Source organism: Xyrauchen texanus, chromosome 9, assembly GCF_025860055.1.
Source record: "Xyrauchen texanus isolate HMW12.3.18 chromosome 9, RBS_HiC_50CHRs, whole genome shotgun sequence".
NCBI classification, from domain to species: domain Eukaryota; kingdom Metazoa; phylum Chordata; class Actinopteri; order Cypriniformes; family Catostomidae; genus Xyrauchen; species Xyrauchen texanus.
The window spans coordinates 42,849,016-42,870,162 of NC_068284.1; the positions used below are offsets into that span (position 1 = coordinate 42,849,016).

The following is a 21,147-nucleotide window of genomic DNA, read 5'->3' on the forward strand; positions in this document are numbered from 1 at the left end:
GATTTGACAGAAGCTCGGCTAACAGCCCCAGATTCACGGGCCATTTGGAGTGTTTGACAAATGTGTTCATAGTCTGGGGGGCTCGTTAGTGTGGAGGCATCTTGCATGGGCTGTCTGTCTGCCCATGGGAATTCTGCTGACATGGAAGAGGTGGAGGAGGTTTGTGCAGTCAAATGGTCATCTCTTTGAGTCTCTTTGGGGGGTGGGGCTTCCAGTTTAACGGATCTGCAGGCTTTACGTTGTGTTATCTGGGACATGACTGTTTTATAGTCTCTGAAACCTGCTTCTGGAGGGGGAGGAACAGGACAAATCTCCTCTCTAAGCTGTTTGCTGAAGCTCACACTCTTCCCGGTTGATGGTCGAAAAAAGGCACTCTTCACCTCTCGGTATTCTGGGTCACTTCCTTGCACTAAGCTGGGCCTAAGTGCAGTAGCAGGAATTCCAAGTGGATCTACAGACAGCCTGGATTTGATACGGTCAGGGATTTGCATGGAGGAACGGTTGGGAAGGTTAGGAAGGTTATTGCTGGCAGTGCTGAGCTCCATGATATCTTTGTAGGCCTCATTAAGATCCTCAATGCACTGGTCCACGCTAGGGTGTTTACCTGCTTGGTCTTGCACCTCCTTATTTATGGTCTCGAGTTCTTCAATGGCATCCCATGGTCGTCGGCTCACCGGCTTCAGCAAAAACTGACCAAAGGTCTCTGGGTTTGGGCCTGTGGCTAACCTTGCCTCTTCAGTCTGATCTGTTGGTGGGGACTGAGGTGAAGGCTGTGTTGGTGGGGGTGGTGGAGGTTGAGATGGAGGTTGGGTTGGAGGTGGGGGCGGAGGGTGTGGCGGGGGATGTAATGGAGGCCTGTGAGAACCTGTGCTCTTGGAGAAGGTACCTGTCCGTGAAAAAGCGCTGTTGCTGGATGGTTTTAGGCTTTTTTGGCCCTTCATGGGATATCCGTAAGGGTTGCTTGGGTCAGGAGCTCCTGATGACACTGGAGCTGCTGGAGTTGGAGGAACTGATGAAGCTGATGGGGCCGCTGGAGTCGATGGAGCCGCTGCAGCCCTAAGGGCCCCTGGAGCAGCCACTGGAGCCACTGTTGTACTCTCAGAAGGACCTGCTTCCTCTGGGGCGGAAGGAGCATCTTGTGCTTCTGTGTTGGCAGGACCCTGAATTGCATTGTTCTTTGTGGGCTCAGGGCTTGTTTGGGTCTCCTGATCACGATACTGGTCTCCTGGCCAAGCTCCAGAATAACGTCGGAGCTCATCATGTGGATTTGGTTTAATGATCCTGGAGCGTGAGTTCCTTCTTCGATGAGCTCTTCTTGTTGCAATGCTACTAGACCCACTGCCAAGCGTGAGTGCTTGTAGCTCCAAATCAGTGGAGGTGGTGGATGTGCTTTTGAGGCTTTGGTTTGGCAGAGAGCAGAGTGTATTGCTGTTCTCGCTGGAGGAGCTTGGTGGTGGTGGAGGAGGAATTGGGGGAGAGTCTGGCTCTTTTTCTTCATTGTTATTTTGATCTCTAGATTTTGCACTGGACTGTGAAAGTGGCACAGACACAAGGCAAAAGATAGTCTCACTGAGTTTCTTTTTCACACTCTTTTTCTCAGGTTCCTGCACTGGTTCTGTCTTTACAGTTGAAACACTCTCTGAGGAACCTTTATCCATGGATTTGTCAACTTTTCCAGACTTGTCAGTGAACTTCTCAGCTTTTATTTGGTCTGTACTGCTGTCTGATTTGGCCTGCTTGTCAGCCTTACTCAACTTGTCAGTAAATTTCTCAGATTTACAAATTTTTTCTAACATTCTATCTGCTTTAAGCTGCTTTTCTAGAATTCTATCAATCTTCAAGTGCTTTTCTATAAGTCTTTCAGCTTTACTTTGCTTGTCTGTAATTCTGTCTGATTTTATGGGCTTTTCAGGAATTTTCTCTGCCTTGATTTCAGGCTTAATGTGTTTGTCAGTATATCTATCAGCTTTGACTTGATCTGGGATTCTGTCCACTTGTATCTGGTCAGTTAATCTTTCCGCCTTTATTTGTTTGTCTGTAAACCTGTCTAACTTTACTGAATCTGTAGGCTTGTCCAATTTGATTGGTTCTGTAACTCGATCTGGTTTGACTTGCTCTGTTACTTTGACTTGGTCTGTTCTTATCTGTTCAGTACATCTCTCCACTTTTACCTGCTCTGTTACTCTCTCTACCTTGACTTGGTCAGGGATTCTGTCTACTCTTGCCTGCTGGTCTGTTTTAATGATTGGTTGCAGGGGTCTGGTATGAAAGGCTGTGGGATACTTGGCACAGCTCTGTTCAGGTGCTACATTGTCACTTCCTTTGTTAATCCCCTTGTGCCAGCGGTTAGTGTTCTCCTGTTCATTGAGAGCCATTTTGTTAGTGTCCATGCTAAGACTCGGTCCCTGTGAAGGGAGGAAGGCACTATCATGTGTGGATTGTCCTAAAGTTGCAGCGCAGGGAAGCTCTTTGTTGACGTGTCGAATCTTGTCTGCGTCTGTGAGCGAGTTTCCACAGGGCCCCCCTGAGATGTGCCTGACACGCGGGTCATCAAATGGGACATACTGCACAAGTGCTGGACGGCTTGGTACGACAGGCCCTGGATGCACAGGCCTTCTCGGAACTACTGCCATACTTCGGTCCTCATGGCATTCTGACCACGACAATCCTGAAGTCCTCGAAAACCACTGGCCCATCTCTGCACTTACAGGCTCACGCTTCCATCGTACAAGTGCAGAGTCTGCTCGGTAGTTCTGTCCACTCCTGGGTGGCAGAAATCTCCTGTAGGAGGGGGGTGGGATGTAACCAGGTGGCTCCATGCCAGTCAGTTCATGGTAAAACAGATCTGCCCTATATGCTTCTGGTCTAAGAAGCTCTGCACTTTGGGAGTAACAAATGGACCTGTCTCTGAGCAGTTCTGAGCTCTGAGAGTAACAAAGTGATCGGTCCCTTAACAGGTCGGCACTATGCGAATGGGTGAAAAAACGGTCCTGCAGTAGTTCTGCACTTTGTGAATGACTGATAAATCTGTCTCTTATTGGTTCAGCACTTTGTGAGTGGCTCACCAAGCGGTCTCTCAGTGGTTCTGCAGTCTGCGAAAAACAAATGGACCGATCTCGTAGAAGCTCAGTGCTCTGAGAGTAACAACCAGACCTGTCTCTTACTGGATCAAAATTCTGAGAGAAGCACATGGAGCGGTCTCTGGGTTTGGACACTGGTTCCGAGGACAAAGTTTCCAAGCTCCCCCTGTTTTGCTGGTGAGTCTCATAAGATGGAGGTTTGACAGGGCGGCTGAACCTTGGCTTTGGTACAACTGCAGCAGGGCCGTGACTGTATGTCTGACTACTCCAACGCTCTCCTGCTGGCCAATCACTATGGTATCGATTATATGGAGCTGAGCTGTTGCTTCTTAGTGAGGGTGGCTGACTTGGGGCACCACTTTGAGGCAGTTCTCCATAATGTGGATCCTCTGGGGAAAGGACTCGAGGGAGTGACTGGGACTTAGCACGCACTGTGGCAGACACGTTCCCCTCTGCTGGCCGCAGACGGTGTTGCTGTTCCTGAGACCAATGTTCAGCCTCCCCATCGGACAGCTGCCGGCCCAAGCCCACTGCAGGGCGCCACTCCTCTGTGCCCAGGCTCTGGCATTTCCTCTCCCCAGTCACACGTAGAGTCTCTGGACCTGAATCTATTGGTTCCCGTATCCATGGTGCTTCTTCCCACCGTGCCAGTGGCCTCTCTGCTCTCAGCTCCTCAACAGTAAGCACTGGGCCTCGCCACAATCCTCCAGACACTCTGAGCTCCCTGGGATCAGCATAGTCCAATAGAGCACTAAAGTCCTGTCCCCTCCTTCTCCAGAATGAAAGATCTCGCTCATCTGCATGCTCAGAGAATGTCAGGCTGGGAGCATCATAGAACCTAGCAACAGAGACAAATATAGAACATTAATTAAACCAGTTGTAGAATTTTCAAAAACTGCAATTCATTATTATTCATTATTAAAGTTTCCAAAAAGTAAAGTGGTGCAGTTTCAGCAGTCAGAAAATGTAACCTTAGATTGTAACTTTAAAAAAAGTTTTGTGGATTTAAGTCAATGTCTGTTGGACATGCTGAGAGGGAAAAAATGAACTTACACAGTCACACAAAGTGTATATGCAGTGCATTCAGAAAGTTTTATGACACCTTCATTTTTATTAAATTATTTTCTGTTGCAGCCATATGCTAAAATGCTTTAAATATCAATCAGTCTATACTCCATACCCCATAATGACAATGCAAATAACAGATTTCTGATTATTTGCAAATGTATTAAAAAGAAAAAAGTGAAATATTAAATTGACTTAAGTATTTAAACCCTTTGCTATGGTACTTGAAATTTAGCTCTGGTAAATCCCATTTCTATGGATCATTTTTAAGATGTTTCTACACTTTGATTGGAGTCCATCTTTGGCTAATTCAATTGACTGGATATGACTTGGAAAGGCACACATCTGTCTATATAAGGTCTCACTGCTGAAAATGCATATCAGAGAAAAAATAAGCCATGAGGTCAAAGGAACTGCCTGCAGAGCTCAGAGACAGGATTGTGTCAAGGCACAGATCTGGGGAAGGCTATACATTTATTTCGGCTGTATTAAAGGTTCCCAAGAGCACAGTGGCCTTCATAATTCTTAAATGGAAGAAGTTTGGAACAACCAGGACTCTTCCTAGAGCTGGTCGCCCGGCCAAACTGAGCAATTGTAGGAGAAGGGCCTTGATAAGGGAGGGGACCAAGAACCCAATGGTCACTCTGGTTAAGCTCCAAAGATCATGTGTGGAGATGGGAGAAACTTGCAGAAGGAGAACCATCACTGCAACACTCCACCGATCTGGGCTTTATGGCAGAGTGGCCAGACGGAAACATCTCTTCAGTGCAAGACACATAAAAAAGCACCTAAAGGACTCTCAGACTGTGAGAAACAAGATTCTCTGTTCTAATAAAAACAAAGATTGAACTGTTTGGCCTCAATTCCAAATAACAAGTCTGGAGGAAACCAGACACGTAATGGTACGCAACACCATCCCAACGGTAAGGCATGGTGGTGGTGGCATCATGCTGTTGGGGTGTTTTTCAGCGACAGGGACTACGGGACTAGCAGGGTTGAAGGAAAGCTGAACACAGAAAAATACAGAGATATCCTTAATGAAAACCTGGTCCAGAGTGCTCAGGACCTCAGACTGGGCCGAAAGTTCACCTTCCAACAGGACAATGACCCTAAGCATACAGCCTAGACAATGCAAGAGTGGTTTAGGGATGACTCTGTGAATGTCCTTGAGTGGTCCAGCCAGAGCCTGAACTTGAACCCAATCGAATATCTCTGGGACCTCTCCGTGAAGAGACCTAAAAATGGTTGTCCACCGAAGGTCCCCATCCAACCTGTCAGAGCTTTAGAGGACCTGCAGGGAAGATTGGCAGAAAATCTTCAAATCCAAGTGTGCAAAGCTTGTTGCATCATACCCAAAACAAACTTAAGGCTGTAATCACTGCCAAAGGTGCTTCAACTAAGTACTGAGTTAAGGGTCTGAATACTTATGTCAATGTGATATTTCAGTTTTTTCTTTTTAATACATTTGCAATGTTGTCATTATGGGGTATGGAGTGTAGATTGATGTGAAAAAATAAATAATTTAAAGTATTTTAGCATAAGGCTGCAAAATAACAAAATGTCAATACATTCTGAATGCACTGTAAAAGTTTAAAATTTACAGAATTTTCCTTCTGGGAATACGTAAAAAAATATTAATGACTCATCTTGCATTTACACATTTTGTGTAATAAAATTATCTCAACAGTGAGTATGTCCCTCCCCCTGATACCACATACTTCTGACTAGTGATGGCAAGTTTCAACTCATGATTCATGATTGTTATGTAACTAAAGGCTATTGGATTCTTAATGTTGCTCATGTGGGTTCCCAATGTTGTCATATAGTAGATTGTTGACAATGGGCTAAGTAGTCTAAGAATTATGGGTAGTAAAATAACCAACCTTTTAAAACCACAACCGCAAATAACATCCATGATCTTATAAAAATGTATGAAATTTCCTCAGTTTTACCATAATGACAAATAATACACTTTTGTTGATAGAAAAAAAGTTTGTGTTCTGCATTCTCACATGTCCAATCACTGTCACTTTACACACATACAAAACACTACTCAGGGGAAGCTATAGATGTGATTACATTCACATGACCGATTCCTTTCAGGCTACACTACATTGATGTTGCCAAAGAGTCTGGATATTTAATGGCATGTTCACAGTGGAATAGATTTGGCTACAAGATGCAAGAAAGATATATCAAGGTTAGTTTTTTGTACTGAAATAAGAGCCAGAAAAATCAGTCAGGTTTTAATAATAGAAAATTGTGGATTTTTGTGGATTTTTGTCCATGTCTATAAGCTATTGTACTACACCTAAAAGTTGACTAAATTAACTTATTATAGCAGAGATACAGATTTAAAATGTACAGACTCTCTCTTCCAGGAAAACTTAAATCTAAAATATTGATGACTCATCTTGCATTCAGGTGCGTGTATAAATTTCTGTCCAATTAAATGCTCTCTAGAATGTCGATGTCTCCCTAATACAAAATACCACTGACTAGCATTAACAAGTAGCAAATCATGATTCATAGCTGTCACATAACATAAAGACAATTGCCTATTCAAAAAAGGTGTGTGGTCAATGAGACCTTTGATATGTCCTGTCATAACTTCCTGTTTCAATAGGAAATATGTCAACACAGGAAAGAAAACTGCAATCGTCAAGCAATTTCATGGGGTCTTTTAAAAGAGCTCTCCTGAAGAGCGCATACACTCGAGAGCAATACACGTGTTCTTGCACATAGCAACATAAACTCACTGAGCACTTTATTAGGAAAACTTGTACACCTTCTTATGTGATTGTTTAATCAGCTTCAGTTAATGTTCACATCAACAATCAGAATGGGGAACACATTTTCTCTCTTTGCTTTGTACCCTGTAGAATGGATGTTGAATGTTTTGATAGCTTCATTAAAGGACTGGTTTGTTGATTTTTTTAACCTCACATTTTATTCAGACAGGTATTTTTGTTTTGCTTCAATGTTGCAGATAAGTGTCATTTTGAGAACAAATATCTACTAAAATAATTTTCGAACCTTTCACTGAGTTGAATGCACACAAATTGGTGTTGTTTAAAGCTTTAAAAACAGAAATCTGCAAAGCCGTGGTCTAGTCCCTTTAGTCAGTGTGTGTAGCCTTCTAAAACACCTTCCTATAAAACATGCTTTGCATAAGAGTTTCATGACTTTACTTGGATATTCGACCATAGGCATGTCTAGATGCCAATAACACGATGTTGGTGCTTCTTCCTTCATTATTAATAGTATTGGTTTATTTTATTATATTTTGAGTATGCAGAATGTGTGTGAATGTTTCAATTGGTTTTAATATGTTGTAGGAGTAGCAATTATTAAAAAAGGCCAGTTTGATAAAGTTATTAACTATATATCAACTACACATCAACTATATATCAATTATACATCAACTATATATCAACTACATATCAACTATACATCATCTATTTATCAACTACATATCAACTATACATCAACTATATATCAACAATATATCAACTACATATCAATTATACATCAACTATATATCAACTACATATCAACTATACATCAACTATATATCAACTATATATCAACTACATATCAACTATACATCAACTACATATCAACTATACATCAACTATACATCAACTACATATCAACTATACATCAACTATATATCAACTACATATCAACTACACATCAACTATATATCAACTATATATCAACTACATATCAACTACACATCAACTATATATCAACTATATATCAACTACATATCAACTATATATCAACTATACATCAACTACATATCAACTACATATCAACTATATATCAACTATATATCAACTACATATCAACTATATATCAACTATATATCAACTATATATCAACTACATATCAACTATATATCAACTACATATCAACTACACATCAACTATATATCAACTATACATCAAATATATATCAACTATACATCAACTACATATCAACTATACATCAACTACATATCAACTATATATCAACTACATATCAACTATACATCAACTATACATCAAATATATATCAACTATACATCAGCTACATATCAACTATACATCAACAGCATATCAACTATACATCAACTATATATCAACTATACATCAACTATACATCAAATATATATCAACTATACATCAACTACATATCAACTATACATCAACTACATATCAACTATATATCAACTACATATCAAATATACATCAACTATACATCAAATATATATCAACTATACATCAACTACATATCAACTATACATCAACTACATATCAACTATATATCAACTACATATCAACTATACATCAACTATATATCAACTACATATCAACTATATATCAACTATACATCAACTACATATCAACTATACATCAACTACATATCAACTACATATCAACTACATATCAACTATACATCAACTATACATCAACTATACATCAACTACATATCAACTACATATCAACTATACATCAACTACATATCAACTACATATCAACTACATATCAACTACATATCAACTATACATCAACTACATATCAACTACATATCAACTACATATCAACTACATATCAACTACACATCAAATATACATCAACTATACATCAACTATACATATCAACTATATATCAACTATACATCAACTACATATCAACTATATATCAACTACATATCAAATATACATCAACTATACATCAAATATACATCAACTATACATCAACTACATATCAACTATACATCAACTACATATCAACTATCACTATCAACTACATATCAACTATACATCAACTATATATCAACTACATATCAACTACATATCAACTACATATCAACTACATATCAACTATACATCAACTATACATCAACTACATATCAACTACATATCAACTACATATCAACTACACATCAAATATACATCAACTATACATCAACTATACATATCAACTATATATCAACTATACATCAACTACATATCAACTACACTTCAACTACATATCAACTATACATCAACTACATATCAACTATAAATCAAATATATATCAACTATACATCAACTACATATCAACTATACATCAACTACATATCAACTATACATCAACTATACATCAACTACATATCAACTACATATCAACTACATATCAACTATACATCAACTATACATCAACTACATATCAACTACATATCAACTATACATCAACTACATATCAACTACATATCAACTACATATCAACTATACATCAACTACATATCAACTACATATCAACTACACTTCAACGACATATCAACTATACATCAACTACATATCAACTATAAATCAAATATATATCAACTATACATCAACTACATATCAACTATACATCAACTACATATCAACTATACATCAACTATATATCAACTACATATCAACTACATATCAGCTATACATCAACTATATATCAACTATACATCAACTACATATCAACTATACATCAACTACATATCAACTACACATCAACTACATATCAACTATACATCAACTACATATCAACTATACATCAGCTACATATCAACTATACATCAACTACATATCAACTATACATCAACTACATATCAACTATATATCAACTACATATCAACTATACACCAACTACACATCAACTACATATCAACTATATATCAACTACATATCAACTACACATCAACTACATATCAACTACATATCAATTATATATCAACTATACATCAACAATATATCAACTACATATCAACTATATATCAACTACATATCAACTATACATCAACTATATATCAACTATGCATCAACTATATATCAGCTACATATCAGCTACATCAACTACATATCAACTATGCATCAACTACATATCAGCTACATCAACTACATATCAAATATACATCAACTATACATATCAACTATATATCAACTACATATCAACTACACTTCAACTACATATCAACTATACATCAACTACATATCAACTATAAATCAAATATATATCAACTATACATCAACTACATATCAACTATACATCAACTACATATCAACTATACATCAACTATATATCAACTACATATCAACTACATATCAACTATCAACTACATCAACTACATATCAACTATACATCAACTACATATCAACTATAAATCAAATATATATCAACTATACATCAACTACATATCAACTATACATCAACTACATATCAACTACACTTCAACGACATATCAACTATACATCAACTATATATCAACTACATATCAACTATACATCAACTATATATCAACTATACATCAACTACATATCAACTACACATCAACTACACATCAAATATACATCAACTATATATCAACTATACATCAACTACATATCAACTATACATCAACTACATATCAACTACATATCAACTATACATCAACTATATATCATACATCAACTACATATCAACTATACATCAACTACATATCAACTACACATCAACTACATATCAACTATACATCAACTACATATCAACTATACATCAACTACATATCAACTATACATCAACTATATATCAACTATACATCAACTACATATCAACTATACATCAACTACATATCAACTATACATCAACTATATATCAACTATACATCAACTACATATCAACTATACATCAACAGCATATCAACTATATATCAACTATACATCAACTATACATCAACTATATATCAACTATACATCAACTACATATCAACTATACATCAACTACATATCAACTATACATCAACTATATATCAACTATACATCAACTATATATCAACTATACATCAACTACATATCAACTATACATCAACTATATATCAACTATATATCAACTACATATCAACTATACATCAACTATATATCAACTACATATCAACTATACATCAACTATATATCAACTACATATCAACTACACATCAACTACATATCAACTATACATCAACTATATATCAACTATACATCAACTATATATCAACTACATATCAACTATACATCAACTATATATCAACTATACATCAACTACATATCAACTATACATCAACTACATATCAACTATACATCAACTACATATCAACTATACATCAACTATATATCAACTATACATCAACTATATATCAACTACATATCAACTATATATCAACTATATATCAACTATACATCAACTACATATCAACTATACATCAACTATATATCAACTATATATCAACTACATATCAACTATACATCAACTATATATCAACTACACATCAACTATACATCTACTATATATCAACTACATATCAACTACACATCAACTACATATCAACTACATATCAACTATACATCAACTATATATCAACTATACATCAACTATATATCAACTACATATCAACTATACATCAACTATATATCAACTATACATCAACTACATATCAACTATACATCAACTACATATCAACTATACATCAACTATATATCAACTATACATCAAATACATATCAACTATACATCAACTACATATCAACTATACATCAAATATATATCAACTATACATCAACTACATATCAACTATACAACTACATATCAACTATACATCAACTATATATCAACTGTACATCAAATATATATCAACTATACATCAAATACATATCAACTATACATCAACTACATATCAACTATACATCAAATATATATCAACTATACATCAACTATATATCAACTATACAACTACATATCAACTATACATCAAATATATATCAACTATACATCAACTACATATCAACTATACATCAACTACATATCAACTACATATCAACTATACATCAACTATATATCAACTACATATCAACTATACATCAATATATATCAACTATACATCAACTACATATCAACTATACATCAACTATATATCAACTACATATCAACTATACATCAACTATATATCAACTACATATCAACTATACATCAACTACATATCAACTATACATCAACTACATATCAACTATACATCAACTATATATCAACTACATATCAACTATACATCAACTACATATCAACTATATATCAACTGCATAATCATAATACAAATAAATAATGACAAATGATACATACAAAAAAATTGCTGTAATGAACACATTTACACCCTTTTCCACGGACAAGGTGAAGGTGCCACTGCACCAAAAGCAAAAAATGCTGAATCAATACTAGAAAGTTAGGTCAGGAAAAGTTATCACATTTATATCATGTTGTCACAAGATTTTTAAATGGCATACATTAACACAAATTATTATTTACAATGTTTTGATATTTTTGTATGTTACACTTTCTATTTTTGTTGTTTCATGAATTGTTTTGTGCCTCATAATTCTTTACTTTTTTATATTTGGCTGAAAAACCTATAATCGAATGTTTAATATGGGTGTAGAAATTAAGAGAGCCGTAGATTTTGTTTTGGTGGTAGTGATGTGGCGCAAATATTCCCCCGTCTCCTTTCAATGTTCACAGTACACCTACAACCACTGGTTTAATGGCAGGTTCCATTGCAACAACATGCCCTGCTATTGTTACAAAAGATTAAATTGTGTTCCATAAACTATATCTTTTTCCTGGCCAAAAATGGTCAGTTAACTTTAACCCTGAGAGTTAATCACTGGAGTAAAAATTGTGACCATGAGCTCCGGTCCTCCCTTTTTCTTTTAAATTAATGGCACTTGGTTTGATGTTTTGTTATAAACTACTAAGTCATACATACTGTATATATAGAAGTTTGGCATAAGTCTCAAAATATTTTTGGGGGCTAATGTATCAAATAAACACTTACCCACTGTCCGTAGCAAGAGAATCTCCCAGAGGCTGCAGCTCACCAAGGAACGCAATAGGAACCTCCAACCTCCTCTGAATTCTGTCGTGGCCCTCATTAATATTGTTGTTATTTTCAGGGTAGGCCTTCACCGGTGCCGGTCTGTACACCCCCATGCCCGCTTCTGTTCTTCCGTCCGCTCCCCCGTCTGTCATCCCAAACCCGTTCAGAGCACCTCCACTACCACCAACACCACCAGGAGGCCGGTTCTCTACATTATCACGCCGACATTCGTTGTTTCGATTGTCATAAGGCGCAGAGGAAGAAGAGGAGGCGGGGCCACTCCTGGGCAGTTTGTATCCATGAGAGATCAGCAGGTCCTCCACACTGTACATGATGTGTGTGTGTGTGTGTATATGTGTGTGTGTGTATGGACTGAGTTGGAAAGGGAGCCCAAAGGCGAGTTTAAGTGTGTGTGTATGTGTGTGTGTGGCCTATGGGCAGTGCTGGTGCAGCAGGCAGGAACACAGCTGCTCAGCAAAGGCCATCACTGGAGAATAAGAGAGAGACAGAGAGAGAGGAAGGAGAGAGAGAGAGAACATTACACACTTAAACAATAACCATCTGCTCAGCAGAGTCTTAACCATCTTCTTGGTTGGGATATGAGTTTAAAACTACATATAGTATTTAGTCTGTAGATCTACTATGGCCACACCCTATTATAGTATTAAACAACCAATGCACAAACTCAAAAGTGCAGATTAAAGGTGATGTCATTTTTTATGTGAAAATACTTATTGTATCCCAGCTTAATATGAAGATACAACTATAATTAAGACTTTTTTTTAAGTTGATTGCCCCAAAATGTCAACATCTTTGTGGTACTATTCAAATATTTCTCTGTTCGTTTGAGCATCCCAACCATAGCAACATTGGCTCAACCAATAACGTGAGTTTTAAGTGGTGCAATCTGTTTGGCCAATGGTAAAAAGGGGAGTGTTCGGGAAACTATTTCTGTGTTCTTTGATGCCACCAGTGTTTGGGAAGTTACTTTGAAACTGTAGCTTCCCAAACTACAAGCTACTAATAACGTTACATAGTTAAACTACAAGTAGTTAGCTACACTACAAGCTACTAACAAAAAGTACCTTGATTGAAGCAATTTAAAGAAGAATATATTTAGATTGCAGATTGCATATATAGAATATATAGATTGCAGAATTCAATCAAAATCACATGATAGTTATATATTTAATAAGGGTGACTATATTTTAACCATGATATTTGTAAACAATAACACCTGATCATGTGTTTGTAAATTGTGTATAAAATAAACAATTAAATAAGAAATACAATTATTATTTAATATTTATTTTTATACACAATTTACAATAATTTTTATTCAAACTACACAATGATGACTAAGAATTTATAGATATTACAGTTTCATTTTCTGTTAATGCATGATTTTCTGTAAAGCTACTTTGAAACGATGTGTGTTGTGGAAAGTGCTATACAAATAAAAATGACTTGACTTGACTTGGTTGGTTACTAAAAATACTATAGTAAAACCATGGTACTACAACAATTCTAAAGCAAAACATGGTTAACAGACTTGCACTTAACAGAATATTTTGGGTTCAATTGACATACAATCACTGATCACTTTATTAGGAACACTATGGTCTTATTCAACTCTTCAGCTGTTGTAGCCCATCTGCCTCAGGTATAGCGGAGATGCTATTCTGCTCACTACAATTGTACAGGGTGGTTATCTGAGTTACCATAGCCTTTCTGTCAGCTCGAACCAGTCTGGACATTCTCCGTTGACCTCTCTGATCAACAAGGCGTTTACATCCGCAGAACCGCCGCTCACTGGATGTTTTTTGTTTCTGGCACCATTCTTAATAAACTCTAGAGACAGTTGTGTGTGAAAATCCCAGGAGATCAGCAGTTACAGAAATACTCAAACCAGCCCGTCTGGCACCAACAATCATGCCATTGTTGAAATCACCGATATCAAATTTTTTCCCCATTCTGATGGTTGCTATGAGGATTAACTTTTGCATTGCACTGTTGCCACACGATTGGCTGATTAGATAATCGCATGAATAATTAGGTGTACAGGTGGTCCTAATAAAGAGATCAGTGACAGTATTTGTGTCATAATTGCTGAACATCACAAAAAATATTTTCGACTCGTCCCTCGCTTATTAAATAAAATGTCAAGGTTACAGTAAAGCACTTACAATGCAAGTGAATGGGGCCAGTCCTTAAACCTTTATATTTATACTGTACAACAGCCATAATTTATGCTTTTTTTTTTAATAAACGAGGGGCGAGTGGTAATCAACATTATGATTGAGCTTAACTGATACTGAACCCGGAATATTCCTTTGATAAACACTTATTAAATCACACATTTCACTTCACAAGATTATGAAGACAAAGTTTGTGTGTGTTTATTTTTATAATGTGCACTGATAAACCATGCACAATAAGTAAATAAATAAATAGTGTCGATTTAGATTTTATGTTGACAATAAAAAGCAGCCACTCTGTCATAAAGCAAAACGCAAGTACATAGTACACAAGGGGAAATGTTAATCTACTAACAATAACTTTTCATGAGCAATAGTAAAGTTTAAATATTATATACACACAAGAGATGCGTCTACTCGCTCAGTAAATAGTGATTGTTGAACTGATGTTGGAATAGTTGCTCAATAAGTAATCATACGAAAACTCTCCATGCTTCTACATTGTTGAGAGAGCAACACTGTCTGTTTCCATGGTGATTTAAAATGCCTGAACCACAACTTGGTGCTGAATGTATCCTAGCAATAACCTTTGATCCCAACCATGACCTTAACTTGACCTTGAACCACATTGAAAGGCAATGACCTTGACTCATGCTCTGTAGGAGCTCTATGCCTATGTTTGTCTGTTTATATGTGTGTGAGACTCTGCCTAAAAATTGTCTTGTTATCTTGAGTAATGCTCAGCCCGATTTGATGAGTGGCATTCAGTCGGGCTGAAGCAATACCGCCAGCTATGCTTGAGGCTTTGGCTAGATCCTCTTCTAACTAGTCAGGAGCCTGCTTAATGTCTCTGCAGTTTGCGTTGTCAACACCACACATGCACCTGACCTCTGGATGACCTCTGCTCAAAATATGTGCATGTGTTTGTCTATGCTTATAGTGTGTTGTAGAGTGCCAGATATAAACATTAAGTCTATTTTATACTGTCCAATCATGCAAAAAACTTCCAGCACAAAATAACACATAAAATATACTTGTTGTCAGTTTGCTGATGCTTCAAAAAACCTCTTAGTGTGTTGATTATCATATTGTGCAACCATTAAAACCCTGGATGCCTTAATAACCAACATAAATTTGTCAGATTACAGTGAGGTTGATGTTACATCTCCCATGCCAGCTATAACTGTGATTGGTGTGGTATGGGTGTGACATCATCACTGTGAGCAGCCAATCCCATTTCTCTTAATCAGCAGCAACCAAAACTCCAATCAGCCACAACCAAAACTCCAATCTAGACTAAAATTAGGCTTAATAAAATGATAAACCTAAAAAAGGCTGACTGATGCACAGCTCTAGCACTCTAACTGCCTAGGACACAGTTAAAACCAGGCACCTCCCTCCAAAACTGCATCCTGAACAATACGAAAACGGATGGGGGTACCATCGCAGGGTGACTGCATCAGGCCACGGAGTTGTGTTTCGGATGCAGTCGTAAAGATCAAGGAATATTGCAATAGTCAAAGTGTGATTTGACCATGACAGCTGCTGTCAATGATAGCACATCTGTGTTGCTGGGTAGAAAAAGGGGTGTTGCTGCCTCATGTTGATTGAATATGAGAGTGTCACAGCATCACCAGCGGAATGGAGGTTCATAATTACAACCATTGACTGTATCCCAGAGGGGGACTTCACAAAACACTGATCTGACAAAATTCATATGATTAGGGCAATACTCCCTTCATTCTGAACTCTTGAGTCAGACTAATATCTCAATTTGCTCACTACTAAGGGTCGTCATCTATAGATACATGTAAATAGATTCATTTATTTTTTTTTGACCGTCAAACAACTTTTAAAGTTATGTCTTTGAGCGTTATGTCACGCTCAAAAAGTGATTTTTTATTCTGCAAATATTAATGATTTGTTCTTGTTGTTTTTACAAATTTAATGTAAGTATCTTCTCATTAACTCTATACATACAATAATATACATGTTAAATATATTAATGCATGATGTAAATAGCCGCGTTAAATATACATGGATAAAATAGAAATAATATACCCTATACACCTAATTGGCATCATAGCAATGCCAGCCTGGACATTTAATGTAAAATCCCATACAGAAATCTGACATTTGGCCATATATATATATCATTTCAGTTAATATATTTGAGCATATATACTACATATTCAAATTCCACAACTTTTTGGAAAAACCATATTACATACAGTATATAAAAACTGCCTTTTTTCTAGTGTTTTGAAATGTTTGTTGCATATGTGTACAAGTATGTGACTCAGTGGAAACCATGTATGAATGCATTTCATATGTGTGTGTTTCTATAGTATTATCAGATTTCTGTATGGGAATACAAACCCAAATCTCAAATAAGATCTCTTTAATACTGCTATTGTTTATCCTACAAAGCACTGAGATTGAGACTTTTGCTCAAGTCTCTTCCTTCGCTGATTTTATTCTTGAGGAAATAACACCAGTATACTCACATGTCGTCTATAGAGTTATAGTAGCCCGGATTTGCCCAAACACCAAAGTCTTCATTTTCTGATATGAAATATTTCTCATCCAGTTCATCCAAGACCAAATGATCACATTCATTTATATGTCCTTACTCATATGCTCAACAATTGCCTCCTTTGTGTCTATTTTTGTTTTATTTGTTTTATCATAGGAGAAACATTAGAGACAAAGTTGTAACAGAAATGTTACTGAAATCTTTATTAAGTCAATAAAATCGTCCTTTTGTACATAAAAGAGCACAAACATTGATCAAATACTGCTTCTAAGCAGCAGGCCCTGTTTAATGCTGTAGTAGTGTATAGTACAAGGCATGTCTCTTTAGTCAGCACACAAGCAAGTGATCAACTCAATCAATGTTCCGTCACTTTTACAGAAGACAACACAGGAGCCAACCTGTGACAACCAAATGACATCCATCCATGTGCCTCTATGCCAGAATTAATTAAGAACTTAGTACAGAGTGTGTGTGTGTGTGTGTGTGTGTGTGTGTGTGTGTGTGTGTGTGTAGAGAGAGAGAGAGAGAGAGAGAGAGAGAGAGAGAGAGGTGTGGTGGAGGGTTGATGGTTAAAGCAGAGTAACACCCAAACGCAGACACCATTTCCCACCTATGGGAGCGGACCTTAATATTAGTTCAAGAAGCCCAACTCAAATGCAATTTCCACCGCTCACTCATTTCATTTCGCGGAGGATCTCCACTGCGCCACAAACACGCGCGCAGCTCTGATCTGTACATCAACGCGGCGAAGGTGCGCACAAGCGCATAATATGACCTACAGCAGCAGCAGCACAAACGTGCTATGCTGGCAAAGCCCATACTGCAGTGTGTGTGTGTGTGTGCCACAGTATACATCAAATAGGCCGCCCAAGAATTATCTTTTAAAGTCAGCGAGCGATGCACCAAGCCCGTGCCAAATAGCGCATGTATACGCAACGCAACGCCGCAGGTAGAGAAATCACATCGCGCAAACTGAGTAATCCAATTTCAATTCCTTACATATTCCTCCCAGATCGACATATAAACACATAAATGGCCTAAACGCGCATCTTAAACCCGGTGCTCAGCAATTGCTTCGCAAACGCCTGAGAAATGCGTTTCATTCGTTTTTGCAGATGCGTCTAAGGCTTGAGTGTGTGTTTATCAAGAAGCGCTTGCTTTAAGGGAGAAAATGCAGACACACACACATAAACCGCTCCTTAGAAGAAAAAAATGCATGCATGCACAGGCTGGCTGTATATGTACATATTCGGCGGTTAAAGGGCGCGACGCGCTCGGATGTCATTCCAAATGCATATAAACACCTTACCTGGTGCTCGTTTGGCGCGCGGCCGTCGCAGTTCGCCTGCGCCCAGCGTCAGAGGCTGCGAGCGGCTGCAACTGCAAGACGTTTCAGCTGAGCATGCCTACAGCAGCAGCGGGCCGGTAACGACACGGGCTCTCCTCTTCTCACCGGGGGAGAGAGAAAAAAAGCAACACGAAATGGTTTCTTCCAAAGTGTGCGCTAAGTTTATTTTCCTTCGCTTTCTCGTGGTCGAAGAGTTGACGTCAGACATGCGTGAAATTGCTGCTTGATTTGACATTTAGTGGAGCTCTGTGCGCCAGCACTAATGCAGAGCCGCCTTCCATGGTGGCGAGTGTGTTCTGATGTCAGGGTCTCTACAGTGAGCAGGGCTGGATACGCTTTTAAAAATAAAAGGTTCCACATAGAACCTTAAATGATCTGCCATTTATTCCCCAGTTCTGTGGAAAATCTATGTACTGCTGCTTTAAAGACCCCATAAACCAATAAGCTGATCTGAAGAATCTGATGTAACTTCATGTAGAAAACTCAAGAACTTTATATGGTGAATGACGGTTTGATAAAGAAACGTATCAGCAAGTAAAAACGCTGACTATCACCCCTGGAGTCGCGAGTTCGAATCCAGGGTGTGCTGAGTGACACCAGCCAGGTCTCCTAAGCGACCAAATTGGCCGGTTGCTAGGGAGGGTAGAGTCACATGGGGTAACCTCCTCGTGATATCTATAATGTGGTTCTCTCTCTCAGTGGGACACGTGGTGAGTTGTGCGCAGGGCTGGACTGGTAATCTGGCATACCGGGCATTTTCCCGGTGGGCCGACACATTTTGGGGCCGATCAGGAGCAAACTGGCCATCGGGAGAACCGAGCGGGTTGGTGGGTCTGCCGCGATAAGCTACAATGAGCCGCCAAGTTATGTAGAACGGATCACAAAATGGAACCCCCCCCAAACTTTTGGGCCAGTTGCTATGTAAATTCACGGGCCGATTTCTCTTCCAAGTCCTGCCCTGGTTGTGCGTGGATGCCGTGGAGAACTGCGTGAAGCCTCCACACGCGCTATGTCTCCGTGGTAATATGCTAAACAAGCCACGTGATAAGATGCGCGGATTTACGGTCTCGGACGCGGAGGTGTCCTCCGCCACCCGGATTGAGGCGAGTTACTATGCTACCATGAGGACCTAGCGCATTGGGAATTGGGCATTCCAAATTGGGGAGAAAAAAGGGGAGAAAAACAAAATAAACAAAAACAATCTGTATCGGGAATGTTCAAATGAATATCGCGATTATTCGGAAAATCTCTATTTTTACCCATCATATCTCTTGATTTAACTTGTCAACTCCCTTCAACAACTGTTTTTGTTGAAGAAAACACAGTTCTTAAAACTTCTAGTATTACACAAATAATTGTGAATAATTCATGTATTCACAGTCCTAGTATTATCTCTTAACAATGCTTGAAAACAAGGAGTTCGGTCATCATTACTGCAGGAGTACCAGAGGAAATGCCACATGGAGAGAGAAACAAGGGTTTCAATGACTCATATATCCATATGATGAAATCATGTGGCATAAAATGTTTTTTTTTTAATCTTTTTTTTAATTATATGAGAGACTTCTAAACATTAACATTCATTTGGCATATGCTTTTAGCTCATTTTTAGATATTTGATTACACTTTACAATAAGGTTGTATTCGTTTAATTCCATAAATTAACAATACTTTGTCAGCACTTATTAGTCTTGGTTAATGTATATATCAACATATACTAATACATTTTTGGAACACAAAAGGAGATGCTAGGCAGAATGTTAGTTTCAGTCTAACATTCTGCCTGGAAATACCTGTAAAAATGCATAAACACACAATGTCCAACTCCCTTGAGCATATCACACCATACACATTCTCTCAGAGACCAGCCCATTTACATAGACACAAACACACACACACTTACCTCATCACCGTGAAACACTGACCCAGAATTCCTGGTGCTCTTGATCAGATCAGCATGTGTGAGTGCAATCCAGAGTGACATTCTGTTGAGAAGTTAGAGGTGTAGAGAGAGAGAGAGAGAGAGAGAGAGAGAGAG

General features: G+C 37.9%; 1 protein-coding gene across 1 annotated transcript in view; it reads right to left on the reverse strand.

The window, feature by feature from the left end:
- The window catches only part of LOC127649739 (uncharacterized), a 16,180-nt gene extending 2,772 nt beyond the window's left edge, over positions 1-13,408 (reverse strand). Inside the window, exons 1-3 of the mRNA XM_052134966.1 lie at positions 12,986-13,408; positions 859-3,918; positions 9-765 (exon numbers count right to left, since the gene is read on the reverse strand). Of these exons, the coding sequence (XP_051990926.1) occupies positions 9-765; positions 859-3,918; positions 12,986-13,359 (4,191 nt within the window). The 5' untranslated portion in view covers positions 13,360-13,408. The remainder of the gene's footprint in view (positions 1-8; positions 766-858; positions 3,919-12,985) is intronic.
- Between the last annotated feature and the right edge of the window lie 7,739 nt (positions 13,409-21,147).